Genomic DNA, 16772 nt, shown 5'->3' with positions numbered 1-16772 from the left:
GATTGCTATATATTTTAAGTTTTATACAAATATAAAGTACCATTGTTTTTTAGAAGGCGAGTTCGGTGCTGTGTAATGTCTTGTATGGTATTTACTACAACTAGTTTTTAACCCGTGCAAAATTGCACGGGTATGTTATTCAATATTGTAAATTAGCAAGATTATTTATTAAAAAAAAACATAATTACATTTTTGATGCAGATTTGAATTATAAATTACATTTGTAATTATCAAACAGAACGTAAAATACATGATGTCTTAGGTTTATTGTCTGAATACTGATTAATTATGATTTGTCCTCTTGATAGTTAAAGTATAAATACCTACTTAACATAGTAATCGAGAGACTGAGTAAAAACCGAGAATAAAAATGAAAGGAGATTTTTGTATGAAGATTAACATCTTTTAATGCATTTATGTGAATGTGCGTGAAAATTAATTAGTGATTCTGTTTATTAAAACTTTTATAATTGACAAAGTTAAACAACAAAGCATATACTTGTTAATATTTAACCCAACTGAATCTATTTTTTTCCTGGGTCTTGACTCGTGAAGCTTGATATGTCGATTAATTCTAAGTAACTCATTAACTTACGTCGAAATCTGATCCACTATAAGTCTATATCTGAGGATTAAATATACGTTTATCTTAATATAAATATAGTATAAGTTACAACTATTAATAAAGTATTAAAAGGAAATTATTTCTTTTAATAAAAATAGCTTCCCTATTTAAAAATGGGTTTTACAGTAAAAATAAATGGCAAAATAAAAGCGCCATAAACTTATTTACTGACTGTAACCCGTCCCCGTCATGTAACTCATATTACAAATTTGCCTCATGTTATAGAGTTCCCAAATTTTGAGTTTTGATCCGAACCGTTTATATTTGAGTCTAAATAAACTGATTAATTATATATATTTGTCTTTACATTTTTTAAGTTCATAATGTAGACCTATAAAAATTTAATTTAACTTGAATTAACCTGACCTGTTATTTCCAAGGTCAAAACCCGTAAACCTTGACTCATAACTCGACACGAACGTAAAATAATTCGTTATTTTGGGGTCGAAACCCTATCCAACCCGACCTACTCTACCCGATACGTCATTAATTAATAACTTGATGTTAAATATGAATACAAAAAATATATATTAATTTTAGTACTTTAAATTTAACAACAATTTATATAACTTTGATATTATTTGATGATAAAATAGCTATTTTAAAAAAAAAAACAAAAAAAAAGAAGAAGATAATTTACTTGCAAAACTCAAAACGAATCATTCCCATTTTAACTCAAACTATTATCTAACACTATTTTTTTATTGTTTTTACTTTTTTTTTATACTTTTCAAAATTTCTTTTCAAGAATTGGTGAAAAAAAGCTTTATATCCGATTTAATGTAATTCAAATATTTAATAAATATAATAGCAATTTTTATTAGGTAATTTATTATACAGTTTAATGTATTTTAGATGTATAATGGCAATAAGTAATGAAAGCACATATATCTTTAGTAATATTGATTGTATGTTTAGTAATATTGACTTTATTAATTAAAGGCCATAAGTTTAATCACATTTCAATTTCAATTTTCTTCAATTTATTTTTGATATGTATTTTTATGATCTTTAATGTCTTTATTTGCTAGTTGCTACATGCAACATATAAAAGTTAATGAATTATTTTTAATTTAATTATTCATTATTCGTTAATATTTATGTATGTATAAAAAAAACATAAATGTAAACATTTACGTACAAAACATAAATACGAAGTTTTTTTAGAAATTAAATCCAAATTCTTTGCTGCGGGTTCCACATTTATTGTTTTTTTAATCTAAGTGATGATGTGGCTTCATGAGGATGAGTTAAATGTTCTTACTTTTATAAAGATAAGATTGGGCTGCTAAGCCATTGCCCCAGCCCTCAAGAGTATGGGTGCGACCGAGCCGATTTAAGCTCGAGTTCGGGTGGGCTCGAAATCGGCCTGGCAATTTAGGTTTGAACTCGAAATTGGCTCGGAAATCTCCGAGCTTAAAATTTTAAAGCTCGAAATAGGCTCGAGCTTGAATCGAACTCAATTTAATCATTATTTTCGTTATTATTTTCGCTTTTAAAATCAAATTAAAAATAAATGTTTGAACTTAAATAACAAATACAAAAAAATAACAATTATAATATAAATATAATCTTAAATGCTAAAATAACATTTCAGTTAGAACAAAAATAGTTGCAAAATATTAAAATTGAATAGTAAAAAGAATAATCCGAGCCTAAACGTGCTTTCAATTTGAGCTCTATTAAGCTCGGAATCGGCTCGGATTTGGTTAGGCTCGGCTTGAAATCAGTTTTGACCGATTTCCATTCGAGCTTTGACCGAGTTGATTCTGAGGACTCTATGAGCCGGCTCAGATCATTTGCAGCCCCACTCAAGAGTATCTTCGAAATCAATTGGTGGTATAGTTTATCAACATAACCCGACATCCCTACTCGTATTTATGTGAACTGATATAGGACCATTTTGCACCCTTTTCCCCTTTATTTTCATGCATATTCGACTCCATTTGAGGCGGTTTTGTACCCCCTTTCTTCTTGTTTCTTGTCCCGATTCCCTTTACTATGACACTGTGGCCCCCTTGCAGAAATCGAGGCGAGAACGGGCGAAATGAAGCTAGAAAGACGGGAATACTAAGCCACGCATGAAAGATGAAGGAAATGATGCTGAGGAGTATTCTCAGCCGGTAGGCCGGCAGCCGGCCAGCCGGCTGGGAGTACATATATACATGAAATGAAGGAAGATGCAAGGAAGGAGTATCCCCAGCCGGTGGCCCGGCGGCCGGCTGCCCGGTTGGGAAGACGCATGAGCTGAAAAACACAAGTTTTTGAAGGAAGTTACAGGAATCTCCCAGCCGGTCAAATGACCGGCAGCTCTCAAAGGCAAAAAGTCAAGTCCAAAGTCAAGACGTCCCAGCCGGTCAGTGACCGGCAGCCGGTCGACCGGCCGTGCATACCTGATGATTTCCAAAGTTTGTTCAAACATCCAGAGATCTCCCAGTCGGCCAAAGGACCGGCGGCCGGTTGACCGGCCGGGAGCGCGAATACGTGTTTCAAAAGCCCATTCCAAGTTCTATCCTAATCCTTGTGGAACCTATAAATACCCCCTCTTAAACCCTTTTGTACAGACAACCCTAGATTCAGAATATTTACCCTTTCAAGTTTAAAACTTTGTTAATCTCTTTGTTAATCTTTCCTTAATTAAGAGAAGTTCTTCAATTAATTAGTAATTGAATTTGGGTTTGTAAGAAGATTGAAGGTTCTCCTTCTTTAATATTTCTATCCAAATTCCTCTTTTGCTATTGAGTTGGTATTAATTCTCTCCCTATTTTCATTTGTTTACATTTTGTTCTTCTTTCATGTTTGTTTAATTGTTTATGTTAAAATTGTTGTTGTTGTTTGTTTGTTGTTGTTGATTTCATCATTGTTCATCTTTTCATTGTTCCTCTTTCCTTTGATTCTCTTTCATTTGTTCATCCTTGGATAGTTGTCCTCAAAGACTTAATCTTTGAGTTGATTTGGTTAAAAATTGTGCCTTTCAGATTAGTTAACCTTGTTATTAGATAAAATCTCTTTTTCTCTTAATTATTGTTGATTTGTTGCATGTTTAGTAGTAAGATTCATCTCCTCACCATGTTTGTGACCAAAGTTTCCATCTTTATTGTTTATTTTGCAATTAGGACCATGATTAGTGAGTAGTCTTCCACTAGGGCTCGGTTTGACCCAACATGAGTAATTTCACTAATTGAATTTCATAAAGGCTAATTATTTGGGGAAATTGGTGAGGGTAGTTTAGAGGAATGACATGGTTTATGGGTTGACTTTTGGGTAGTGTTGACTCACGACCCTTGACCACCAACGAGAGTTGGTTAGGTTGTGATTTGGATACCCGAGATTTGACCCTATTGTTAACCTTGGTTGAGACCGAAAGGGAGAACTGGGGTAGGACACCTCTAATCTAGCGTTTGAAATCGACCCTCGAGAGAGAGAGTGGGATGACCCGGGAATTGATGGGGCTTAATGACCTTAGCAAATATTGGACTACCTTGGGAAAATGCATGTCTTTGGGGTAGTCGGGTATTGAGTTAGGGATTCCGACCTTCGAACCCGAGAGGGGGGTTGGTGGGTAGTACTAGTGTCCTATTTCGAACCCGAGAGGGGGGTCCTAGGCGAATTAGAGTCGTCACCTCCTCACCTAACTACCCTTGTGATTAGCCTAGAGATTTGATTGTGTGGAATTACGAATTGTTTGGGAAGAACCGAGTCTTAGGTTTTTAATCTATTTGATTTACAACCCTTCATTCTATCTTGCTCTTTCTCCTATTTCTCATTTAGTTTGTTTTACCTTGTTGTTGGTAGTTCTAGCATAACCTTCTCCCTTTATTGTCGACTTAGCTAAACTATAGGATTAGAACAATTAGTAGTCTTTTCAACTCCTTGTGGGATCGACCCTTAATAGTGTACAACGATAAAATCGTGCACTTGCGAGGTATAGCTTGATACCATCATGAACCAATAATAATACAGAACAAGATGACTTATGACGAAGTTTGTTATTATAGAAAAGAGAGATCGTTTTAACAAAACACTTGTATTATTTATAGATCATTCAAAATGGAGAAAATTGTTCCCCTCAAAAAAAAAATGGAGAAAATTGTTAATATGATATTTAAATATCAATTCTAGAACATACAATATTTTCTTACCAAACCTTAAACCCTTGACTAAATAAATTGGCGATAGTCATTTATTGATATCAATTCTAGAAATATAATGAAGACCAACAAGATTTTAACTATGTCGTTGGTCATAAAAATCAGCAGATCCATCCATAAATCTTCATGCTTTTACAAGCTAAAGAGAGTGATAACTTCACTTAAAAATACATATGCATAATATTAAAATAACTTAAAATTTCAAGAACATAAAAAGTGGCACAAGCGTTTTATAAATCGCTAATGTAATATCGAAATTAAAAGATTCCAAATTACCAATCAATGATCACAAATTCATAACTTTTTTTGCAAGAAAGGGTACATCCTATTCTTATTCATCCATAAAGGGTAGAAAATAGGAATGGTTTTCTTACAAAAGAGCATCCAAACTAACTAAGCATAAATAGAGCTTAAATGATCAATAACCATGTTGCTATGCTTAACATTCCTAGCCAGAATCTTGACACTAACATGGAATTGCACCTGCCTGAGCAAACCATGAACTCCAAATTCCTTGCCAGAAAAAATCCGAGTATTGCGTTCCTGCCAAATCATATAGACACAAGCAATGAGACAAAGACGATGACACGGCCCGACTTTCCAATGCTTACGATTGTTCTGTGCCTACACCAAAGCGCTCTGTCCCGAGATTTGCAGTCCTACCATAAACACGCATCCAACCCAGGACCTGTCTCCAGAGATCACCAGCAAACGGACAAGCAAAGAATAAATGAGCATGGGTTTCAGTTGCCCCCTTACATAGCACACACCAGTTTACCAAGTAGAGCCCCCTTCTGCATAAATTGTCAACAGTTGGGAGTTTCCCTTGAGCAGCCAATGCAGTGATGAAACTATGTTTAGGTATTACATTAGGATTCCAAATAGTCTTAGCCCATCTAATTTTAGGATAGTGAGGTCGAAGAAGTTCATATGCTTTGCTTACCATGAAGTGGCCTTGAGAAGAAACACAAGTTTGAAGGGCCTTTCCAGCAGAATCAGCCGTTCCATAAAGTTTCAGGAGGAGATCCCTCGTATGTAGGATACTTCTCCAACTTTCAGAATGGCAAGGTTTGAGAGCGGCGTTCCAGATGGTACCACTCTTCACAGTATAAGCATGATTCCAGAGAACCCAAAGAGACTCAGATGATGTTTGCATTTTCCAAACCCATTTACAAATATTTGCACTATTCCAAGAAAGAATCTCCTTAATGTGGAAGCCACCCTCATCCCAGGGACAACAACAAGACTGCCAGCTTTTCATGTAGAGTTTGTGCTTGTCCATAGTAGTTTGCCAGAGATAATTCCTACAGAACTTATCACTACTACAGATACAGGCTATAACAACGGTCAAAAACCGTTGTTATATAAAAAAGCGGACGTTGTTAAAGCGTTCGTTGTAAAAGGTTTTAACAACGGTTGGTTTTCTTAAGGAAACCGTTGTTAAAACTATTAACAACGGTTTTAAGTATAAAAACCCGTTGTGGAAAGTGTGACTCAATTTTGGAGGGAAAGTTATAACAACGGTTGTAATATACAAAACCGTTGTTATAACTAAAGACAACGGTTTTTTAATAGATAACCGTTGTTGTTTGTTCCTAAAAAAAAAAAAAAAAAAAAATTAAATATTACTAGATGCATGCATAATTACGGCCCGTTATAATTCCGATGCATATGCAGAATATCCCTTAAATTAATTACCAACGGTTTTGAAAAAACTTATAAATGTGACTATAAATATTAAAGCATCCTTTACTAACATTCATTAATTGAAACAACATGACAATGAACCCTAATTTTATCAACAACGAAGAATGGCTTACACAAACGATTGAAGATGATGGGAAGGTTCTCGCCGGGCTTCCCGCCGATCAACACCCAGTAATCAAAGCATCCCTTGAACATCAACGGAATTATTGGATTAAGAGGCGTGAACCAGTCCGGCTTGTCAACAAAGCCTCATCATCATCATCATCATCATCATCATCATCCTCATACCCTCGTCGGCCTGTTACTCGCAACTTGGTCGACCAGAGATATATGTTGAGTTGTACTCTTCCAACCTTATCTCCACATGCAAGTCGTGTCCTTGCATATATTCAATCTGTTATTGCAAAATATGAAGCCAATGACCCGGGTTAGCGGTATACCGTGGGCGTGATTGGTGGCAGGTTGAGAAGCGCTTTTTACGCTTAACCGGGTTGTTCCGGCTTATTATACATCTTTTGATTTCGATAATTGCTTAAATGTATTTGGTTTAAAATTAAATGAAATGATCATTTTGAAAGTGTTGAGTTATGCTTGTTTGATTTGCTTCCATTTTTTGAACTCCATAGATCGGTCATCATCAAGATCCAGTTATTCGCCATCACTCACCGTGCATATGAACGGACAATATGGAATGAGAAGGGTTAGTAATAAGATGCATTTCCATTATCTCAATATATTCTCCAAACCCTAATCTTCTAAAACAAACTCCAAATAAATTAACCCTCTCCTTAATCTTTCAAAACAAACTCCAAACTCCAACAAAATGAATGATATCATCCTTAAGACTCTTACTATGCTCGATCCGTACTGAAGGACGCCAAAGAAGATGGCTTGACGGAGCGGCGGCAATGCGGCTATATATATGACGATATAGCGGAGATCTTTGAACGGAACCTAATGGTCGATAAAAACACATACATGGAAATGAAATAATTAGAAAAATAAAATAATGACGATGAAACAAACCTGATAATTACAGAACGTACGTAAAGAGACGATGAAATCAACAATGACGACGAGAAGATAAAGCGACGATGAGAAAGAGAGAAAGAGACGACGGTTAAGGTTTGTGTTTTGTGTTTGTGTTTGGCTGCTGCTGGGTTTGTGTTTGTGTATTAAGGTTTGTGTTTTGTGGCTGCAGCAGACTTGTGTTTGTGTGGTTGATAGTATGGAAGGTATTGACAACGGTTATTAAACAACAACCGTTGTCAAATACGTTTTAACAACGGTTGTAAATTAACAACCGTTGTCAAAGAAGTTTTAACAACGGGTTCCAAAAGCAACCGTTGTGATTACTTTTCACTAACTTTGCGTCAATTTTGCGCCACATTAGTAACAACGGTTGTGTATGTGTAACCCGTTGTTAAAACTAATAACAACGGTTTTTATAACCATACCCGTTGTAATTAATTTTAGTAAAATTCGCGCCATACATTCTACAACGTCTATTGTGATTTTCGTGAATACTCGTTGTTAATGGGGCGTTGTAGTTGCCTGGATTTGTAGTAGTGTATTAATCATTTTAATGAGTGCTTTGGGAATTATTAAGATATTGCACCAGTAATTCTCAAGACCAAATAAGATAGAATTGAGTAGTTGTAACCGTCCAGCATAAGTCCAGTGATTGACAACATGTTGAACTTTATCAAGAAGAGCATTGTACATAGGCATGCTAAGTTTGCTATCATTCAAGGGCAAACCTAGATACCTGAAAGGGAAGGATCCTTCAGAGTAGCCAGTAGCCTTCTGGATCAGAGCTTTAACCACAAATTCATAACTTGATTTTTGGTATAAATCGGGATATCCGCCACGTATGCTCTCAACGAAAAGGTATTCGACTGACTGAAAAATTTGCACATTTCCCATGAACCAAATCAAACCACTCAATCCAAGCTCCCGAATTGCGCGCTACAAACTTTGAAAACTCACACATTCAACCCCATCCGACGGTCCAGATTCATTAATCCATTATCCATTTCACTTGGTCGAACCCTCCTCCCTCCCTTTTTTTTCGCGTCCGAATTTTCTCGTAATTCAATCAATTTTTCTCAGATTTCGATTTTTCGACGCTAAAAATGTCGACGGAAAAGGAGAGAGAAACTCAGGCGTATCTCGCGAAACTTGCCGAACAAGCCGAACGTTATGAAGGTATAATTCTTATGATTATGATTACGATTACGATTACTCGTTCCGTCCCAGTTAATTCTTTACATTTTCCTTATTTTGGTGTCTTTGTCATTTTGTTTATGTTATAAAGTACTCCCTCCGTCCCAATTATCTGTTTATAATAACTACGATCACAATTATTAATTAATATAGTCATGTTGAGTGTCATGAGGCCATCTTAGCCAAAAGCTTAAGTTAGCGGATGGTTGGAGTCCCAAGATCGGTTTTATACTCTAACACGCCCCCTCCTTTGAGCTGCCACTTCAGAATTGAGGGGGTCGGATTCGAACCCGTGATACCATGTCATGAAACCATTTCAGCCAAAAGCTTAAGATGATGGTTGAGTCCAAAATCGGTTTTATACTCTTAACACTGAGAAACCTAATTCGTCAATTTGGTGCAATGAGATAAGGAGGAATTGTTAATTTTTGGGGAATTTGATGAATGTGTGAAGGTGTTGTTATTGTGAACATATTCGATTTGAGAAATTGTTAAATTGTTTGACATCTTTGACAATGATAATTGTTGTTCTTGTTGAGTAATTATTGTGTAAGAACCGTCTTATAATTTGAGACGATCCTTTTATATATAGAAACACTTTGTAATTGAGTTTGACCAATAGAAAGACTCTCATAGTGTTAGACGGTCTTATTCTATAATTTGTGTTAAATGTTAGAAGGCTTTGGATTATCCTCCTTGCTCTAATGATGACAAAATGATACAGGTATTTACGAGTATTTTGTTACTTTGCGCCTTTGGAGCTAATTATGTGACAACGGCTTACTTTTGCTTTCTTTTTGCGCCTTTGGAGCTAATCAGTTTGAATTGTGATCAGTTTAACTTTGTTTATCGCGTGTCTATAACTGAATATTGCAACCACGATCCGACTGATAACTTCTAGGCATATTCTGGAGGAATGTTTACCAAATTTAATTTGTTCCAGATTGCTTCTAGCCTATGGTTCGATGACAGTAGTTTAATAGATAGTCGATTGATGGTTGTTGATATGTGCAGAAATGGTTGATTTATTGCATGAAAACAGTTGCTAAACTAGATGTTGAGTTGACTGTTGAGGAAAGGAACCTTCTCTCCATGGGTTATAAGAATGTCATTGGTAGTCGGAGAGCATCTTGGCGTATAATGTCTTCAATTGAGCAGAAGGAGGAATCAAAAGGGAATGAGAACAATGTTAAGCTCATCAAGAGTTACCGTCAGAAGGTAGAGGATAAGCGAACTAAGATATGCCAGGATATCTTGGCGATTATAAATGCACATCTGATTCCTCATTCAGGCAGTGGTGAATGACTGTTTTCTGTCACAAGATGTAAGTCATAATGCGATATGAAATTGCATATTCAATTACTGCCTGTGCAAATAATTGCAGTCGGGTAAACTGCTCAACAAGAGTTCTGCTTGTTGCTTTGTGCCTGTCCAACCCGCAACTTTAAGTTGCAACTTTAAATCAGATGATGAAAGGAAGGAAGCTGCTGAACAGTCACTGAAGGGTTACGAGGCATGTTGATTTTCCTCAGTTGCACTTTGCATTATTCCGTTTTTTTATTTTTTTTTATGTATCTGACAATGGTGTTTCTTCCTCTAGGCGGCTTCTGCAACAGCTAATACAGATCTGCCTTCTACCCATCCCATCCAACTTGGTCTTCCTCTTAACTTTTCTGTCTTTTACTACGAGATCATGAATTCTCCAGAAAGGTAAACACATTAACTCCCAGCTGATATGATAACAATTGCGAAATGATTTGAACCTATAAAAAGGCCTTGATGACCCGACCAAAAACTGTGGGGGCAGATCTTATGAGATTGTTCTAACTTGATCATCTATAAAGCATTGATGACGCGACCAAAAACCGTTTGGCAGATTTTATGATATTGTTCTAACGTGATCATCACACGTTATTAACTTATATATGCAGGGCATGCCATTTGGCAAAACAAGCATTTGATGAAGCCATTGCAGCTTTTAATCCGCTTTTGATGCAAAAGTTCTTGCAGGTGAGGAGAATGTTAAGAATGATGATGCCAAACCAGCTGAACCTCAAGTAATTAGTTGAATTCTGATTAAAAGTTTTTTACCCTGGTAAATAAATGCTCAAGTGACCCATTCTGTTATATATTTTGTGAAAAAATTCCATATCTTATCTATATAAATTCAGAAGACAATACTCAACCTAACAATCGGAATAGGGCCTCCCGAGTTCACCGGCCGCCCCTGTTGGTTTTATATTGGTTGCGTTAATTTGCAGAAATGCTCATCACGAAAAGACACACTACACAGTAACCATCAGCTAATCCTTATCATTTGATGACTCCCTTTCTGTGGGTCCCAACTTAAAGTTGCATACACTGGTAGCAACAACCACCTTACATTCTGAGATATGGTTGCATGTTTAAACGGCCCTTAAGACGAGGCTTCATAAATGCATTTTTTTTTTTTTTTAGAAAATCTAGGTCATGGCGGGACCCATGAGTGTGCAACGTATTTAATTATTAAGATATCCGTCTTTTCAAACATGCGATAAATTAAATGCCATGACAACAAATTATATAAAATCATCTTATGGAATACTTCTTCGAATTAATATTATGATAAAATTTTATACATTCCGAGTAAAGAAAATGCATAACATTTACGCAGAATTAATTACAAATGCGAGTAAATGTGATTAAATTACATAATTTTTAAAACAAAATTACACAATAAAATTACATAATTTCAGTAAGGAATTGCAGTTATATACGGGATCGAACATACAACGGAAATGAATTACAAAAATGAATCACATGTATTTTTGTTAATATTATTGTACCACAAAATCATAACATAATTTTTTAAAAGAACAGGGTACAAATTTATGGTTGCACTTAATAGTATACTCTACTTGTCGTTTAAGGTTGCAATATACTTTCCGTTAAACAGTATACTCTACTTGTCGTTTAAGGTTGCAATATACTTTCCGTTAAACAGTATACTCTACTTGTCGTTTATGGTTGCACTTAATAGTAACTCTTATAACAACCTAATTTACCGATTTTTAACCCATATTTTGTCCCTTATTCTATCTACAATAACTCGTATTAGCTTTATCGACCCATTTTAGTCTTATATCGTTTACATTAGCGGATTAATTTTAAATAAAGTTGTTCCATGTTATTTCTTGTAATTTTGGTACTGCTCTCTATTTTTGTCTTTATAGGTTCAAATCGAGCGGGGACCGAGTGAATAAAGCGGGTTAAGACCGCGTCACGTGAAAACTTTGGTATATTAGCTGGCACCAACTTTTTGGACAAAAGTTTTGAAAAGGATTTGGCACTTGGCAAAGACGATTTTTGAGACTTCATTTAGATATTGATTGCAGAACAATTGGGTCCAATTTTAAGCATTATATAATTAAAGTATAAGAATCCGAGCTTATATGTATTTTTTCTGAGCTAATTCAAAATTTATATTTTTAATGTGTAAATGAATGAGTTCAATACTTTCTAATAAAGCTCATATTCTTTAACATAGAGCTCATATACTTTATTACAAATCTTAAATTCTCCACCATACAACATATACAACTTCTTGTATAATCCATGAATTGAATTTTTAGGAGACACTAAAAACAAAGGCGGCTCTGCATTTTTGTTAAAAGAGGAGTCACTTGATAGTGTCATATACGAATAGAAAAGAGAGCTCCACGTTTTTGTTGCTTTGTTTTTGTTCTGGGCACAAGCAGGTAGACCTGTTAAACGGGGCGGGCGGGTTGGGTCCTGGGTCGGGTTGAATACAGGTCCGGGTCGGAACAATGGGTATTAACTATTAAGAATTTATTTTGCCCTAAAATAGTAAAATTTTCTTTTAATGACGGAGTATAAAGCACGACCCAAAATAATGTAGAAAATTAAAAGTCAAGATGACACGTTGAGTTTTAAGAAAATGTTTATCCCATTACATTAAAAAATGTTCAATTGGTTGTAAATTATAATGCAAAAATCAAAATTATTTTTGAAAAATAATATATAATGATAAGTTGAACACTTGAACTATACAATAAAATCTTCAAGCTATCTGAAGCGCTAAACCTTGAAAGTTGCACAAATAACGTGATACTCTTTATATATTAACAATTTTCATGGGTATATTACACCATATGAGTTTATTTTATAGGTAACTTTTGGTATTTTAGTAAAGTAGTGAGACTTTCATGCGATATCAAATTTGATATAACGTATCATTCAAGATAAGAAACTGGTAACATTTTACATATAAAAAAAATTAAAACTTTGTACAAAGTACGGAGTAATATTTAGGACGAAGTATATACCAAAACGATTGAGAAACATAATTAACTAAAAATATGTGAAAATATATGATAAGTAGCGGATGCAGCGGATGCAGAAATTTCTTTCCGGTGTTCGGTTGAAAATATAAATTATTTTTTTATAATAAATAAAGAGACAAAAGAATTTACGTTATACTCATGGTTACAACAATGACGTCATTATATACATCTCATGAAAACAACCATACATCTATGACCTATTGGTTCAATCCTGGAAAATAAAAGTTATTAAAAAAGTTTTCAAATAGACAAATACTACAATTAAGCAAGGATATTAAAACAGGTTAAATATCACCCTACTTGAGCATATAAAACAATTTTTCATATACATTTTGTTTCCCATAGTTGACATGAATCAATCAATAGCTTAATTAAAGAATCTGCCACCAAAAACAATGAAAACACAATACACACACTAAATAATAAAAATCCAAGATATAATGTGATAATAAAAGGTGGTGGTTTGATAGCCGGTGGCTTCAACTTACCTCTCTCATCCGAAAGGATGAGATAGGTTGGTCCTATCCTAGAGGATCAACCTAATTTTCTTACCTAATTAAAAAAAAAAAAAAAGCGGAAAAATGAATAAAGATAAATTACACCTATGTACCCTTGTGGCCTTGTTCTTATAGATGCCAATTCACGTACTTGTTAGCTCTGCAAACAAAAAGTAAAGACAATCAGCAAAACAAACGAAATCATTAGGTAGGAGGTCAATAAAATTAAAACAGTAAAAGTTCAAATTGAGTGTATAACATCAAAACGCTGAGTATTTATATGTATGTATATTATTAATATACTAAAAGGTAGAATTTTATCAGTATATATATATTTTTTTTTTGATATATTGATTATTATCTTTGTTAATAGTTTTTTTTTTAATTTCGGTAGTTTAGAAAACTTGGAGACTACCACGTGCTGCGAAAAACTCTTTTATATACATTGATTGATTGATTGATTTATCTTTTGCTAATTTCACATACGCATTTTACTCTTTCATATACTTTTTTTCGTAATATTTCCATCAGATACCCTTCTCATCAACGTTGTTCTCTCTTTTTCTCTCTCCTACAACCTAAACAAAATCCTCCTAAATTCTTCAATAATGGATCTTAATCTCTCATCTCTCATGTCGAACAAATAATCACTTGTTATTATCAATGCATTACATCAATTTTGATTGATTAAGTTAATTTGTTTTATACGTTCTTTAATTAGTTAACTTTGTCAACTAGGGTTTGATGGGGAATGAGTGATTGGGTTTGAACTACATAATCTGCATTTGTGACTAGCGGAGGCCGCATCTCGATTCGGCAAAGGAGCACGGCGGTGGCGTGCAAAGGAGATACAAGGGACAAAGGAGGCGCTATAATGGAGTTCAGATGGTCAATTTTGGGGATTCCTAAGGCTAAGAGGCTTAAGGAGGTCAGATGTGGTGATTCGGTTGTGATTTACTATGGCTGTCGGTGCGCAAGTGGTTGGTTGTTGTTGGCGACAAGGTGCAGGTTGCGGTCGTGTGATGCATAGGCGGCCAAGAGGTAGAGCATTTCAGCTCTTTGCACCGGGGCCCAAGCGGAAATAGGGCCCCAAAATTTTGAGCCCAATTCATACAAACAGTCAAATATTATTACTCAGTGTATGTCATATGATACATGCAGTCATGCATCAGTGCATCTACTGTTTCTACTTCTTTGTTTCCTCCTTTCCCCAAATTCATTTTTATTATTATTATTATTTAATTGGTTCATAGAATACACGGTAATAGTACACTAGTACACATTAGTCAGAATTTTTAAAGATATTTTTACCATTCTTAATTCTTGTATTCTTTTTTTTGTGACAATTTTATCTATCAACTTTTTACAGTAATTATTGTATAAGACGGTCTTATATTGTGAGACGGTTTTATTGAGTAAAAACAAATCATTTATTAGCATTAAACGAATAGTTATTTTATAAAAAAATGGATCGTTTCATATTGTGAGACTGTTTTATTTTATAATTTGTTTTATTTTAAAAATGCCTAAAATATATCTTAGCATTTCCTTTATCCAAAATTTCCTTTTTTTTCTTTTGCTTCGTATAAATTTACGATGATGATCAATTACTATGAGTCAGTGAACGGTGATCAATAATCTTCGTTTAGGACCCCAAGTAAATGGTAATTTAATTTTAGTTTTGGGGCCTCTACTTAATATTCAGAACAGGGCCTCCCGAACTCATTGGCCACCCCTGGTGTGATGTTGGGCATCGACGAGCCGTTGGTGGTGATTAAGTAAGGGAATGATGGTGGTGACAATGGTGGGGGAGAAGCTGTTTTTTTTCCTGATTTATTAGTTGCTGTAAGAGAGAGGAGGGAGATAAAGAGAAAATTGAAAAAAATAAGGGGGGTAAAAAGGTAAAATGCGTATGTAAATGAGTAAAATTCGTATGTGAAAGAGCAATACCTTTTTTGTCAATATTTTATTTTAGGGTATTAACTATTAAGAATTTATTTTGCCCTAAAATGGTAAAATTTTCTTTTAATGACGGAGTATAAAGCCCGACCCAAAATAATGTAGAAAAATAAAAGTAAATATGACAGGTTGCATTCTAAGAAAATGTGTATCCCATTACATTAAAAAAATGTTCAATTCGTTGTAAATTACAAAGCAAAAATCAAAATTATTTTTAAAAAATAATTTATAATGATAAGTTGAACTATACAATGAAACCTTCAAGCTATCTGACGCCCTATACCTTGAAAGTAGCACAAATAACGTGATACTCTTTATATTAATTACATTTATATGAGTTTATGTTATAGGTAACTTTTGGTATTTTAGTAAAGTGGTGAGGCTTTCACGCGAAATCAAATTTGATACAACGTGTTATTCAAGATAAGAAACTGGTAACATTTTACATATACAAAAATTAAAACTTTGTACAAAGTACGGAGTAATATTTAGTACGAAGTATATACCAAACGATTGAGAAATATAATTAACTGAAAATATGTAAAAATGTATGATAAGTAGCGGATGTAGAAATTTCTTTCCGATGTTCGGTTAAAAATATAAAATATTTTTTAATAATAAATAAATAGATAAAAAGAATTTACGTTATACTCATGGTTACAACAATGACGTCATTATATACATCTTATGAAAACAACCATACATCTATGACCGATCGTTCAATCCTGGAAAAGAAAAGTGAATAATTTATTAAAAAAGTTTTCAAATAGACAAATACTACAATTAAGCAAGGATATTACAACGAGTCAAATATCAACCAACTTGAACATATAAAATAAGGTTTTTTGTCAAACACAACCTTTAAAAAAAATATATTTCTAAACAACACCTTTAAAACAAAAGTTTGTCAAACACAACATTTAATAAAAAAATTTTGTCAAACACAACTTTTTGGCCAGATTTTGACAACTTATTGACCACTTGCAATGGGGTGACTTCAGTCTATGTTTGAGATAGCAAACGAGGTCGGTTTGAGGTGTTCTTGGGCTCGTTGGAAAGGTGAGAGTACAGGTTTTCCAACGGTTGTCAACACGGTGGTCAAAGATGGTCTTATGTTGGGTAGATTGGTGTGTAAAGTAAGACTGGTCACAGAGGGCTGGTGTAAGTTAAAATAGGATTTTTTTAGTGGGTCAATGCACTCCCCTCGAACCACCACTAGCAACCAACAACCACCACAAACAACACAACTACGACATACCTACAT

The 16772-nt window shown here is 34.4% G+C and overlaps 1 protein-coding gene across 3 annotated transcripts; it reads left to right on the top strand.

The window, feature by feature from the left end:
* The first annotated feature begins 8115 nt into the window (after positions 1–8115).
* Positions 8116–11193, top strand: LOC141644099 (14-3-3 protein 7-like). Of its 3 annotated transcripts, XM_074453547.1 has the most exons (4): positions 8116–8691; positions 9752–10222; positions 10310–10419; positions 10641–11191. In XM_074453547.1, exons 1-2 carry the CDS (start codon positions 8619–8621, stop codon positions 10012–10014), a joined length of 336 nt encoding a protein of 111 aa, XP_074309648.1. In that variant the 5' UTR covers positions 8116–8618; the 3' UTR covers positions 10015–10222; positions 10310–10419; positions 10641–11191. The 3 variants fall into 3 exon arrangements, 2 of the variants coding, with proteins under 2 accessions (XP_074309648.1, XP_074309647.1); XR_012543888.1 differs by having other exon boundaries at positions 9724–10419; positions 10641–11190; XM_074453546.1 differs by having other exon boundaries at positions 9752–10419; positions 10641–11193.
* Positions 11194–16772: the final 5579 nt, after the last annotated feature.

Source organism: Silene latifolia, chromosome 2, assembly GCF_048544455.1.
Source record: "Silene latifolia isolate original U9 population chromosome 2, ASM4854445v1, whole genome shotgun sequence".
NCBI classification, from domain to species: domain Eukaryota; kingdom Viridiplantae; phylum Streptophyta; class Magnoliopsida; order Caryophyllales; family Caryophyllaceae; genus Silene; species Silene latifolia.
The sequence above is the reverse complement of the archived record's forward strand: the minus strand, read 5'-3'. Positions and strand labels throughout refer to the sequence as shown.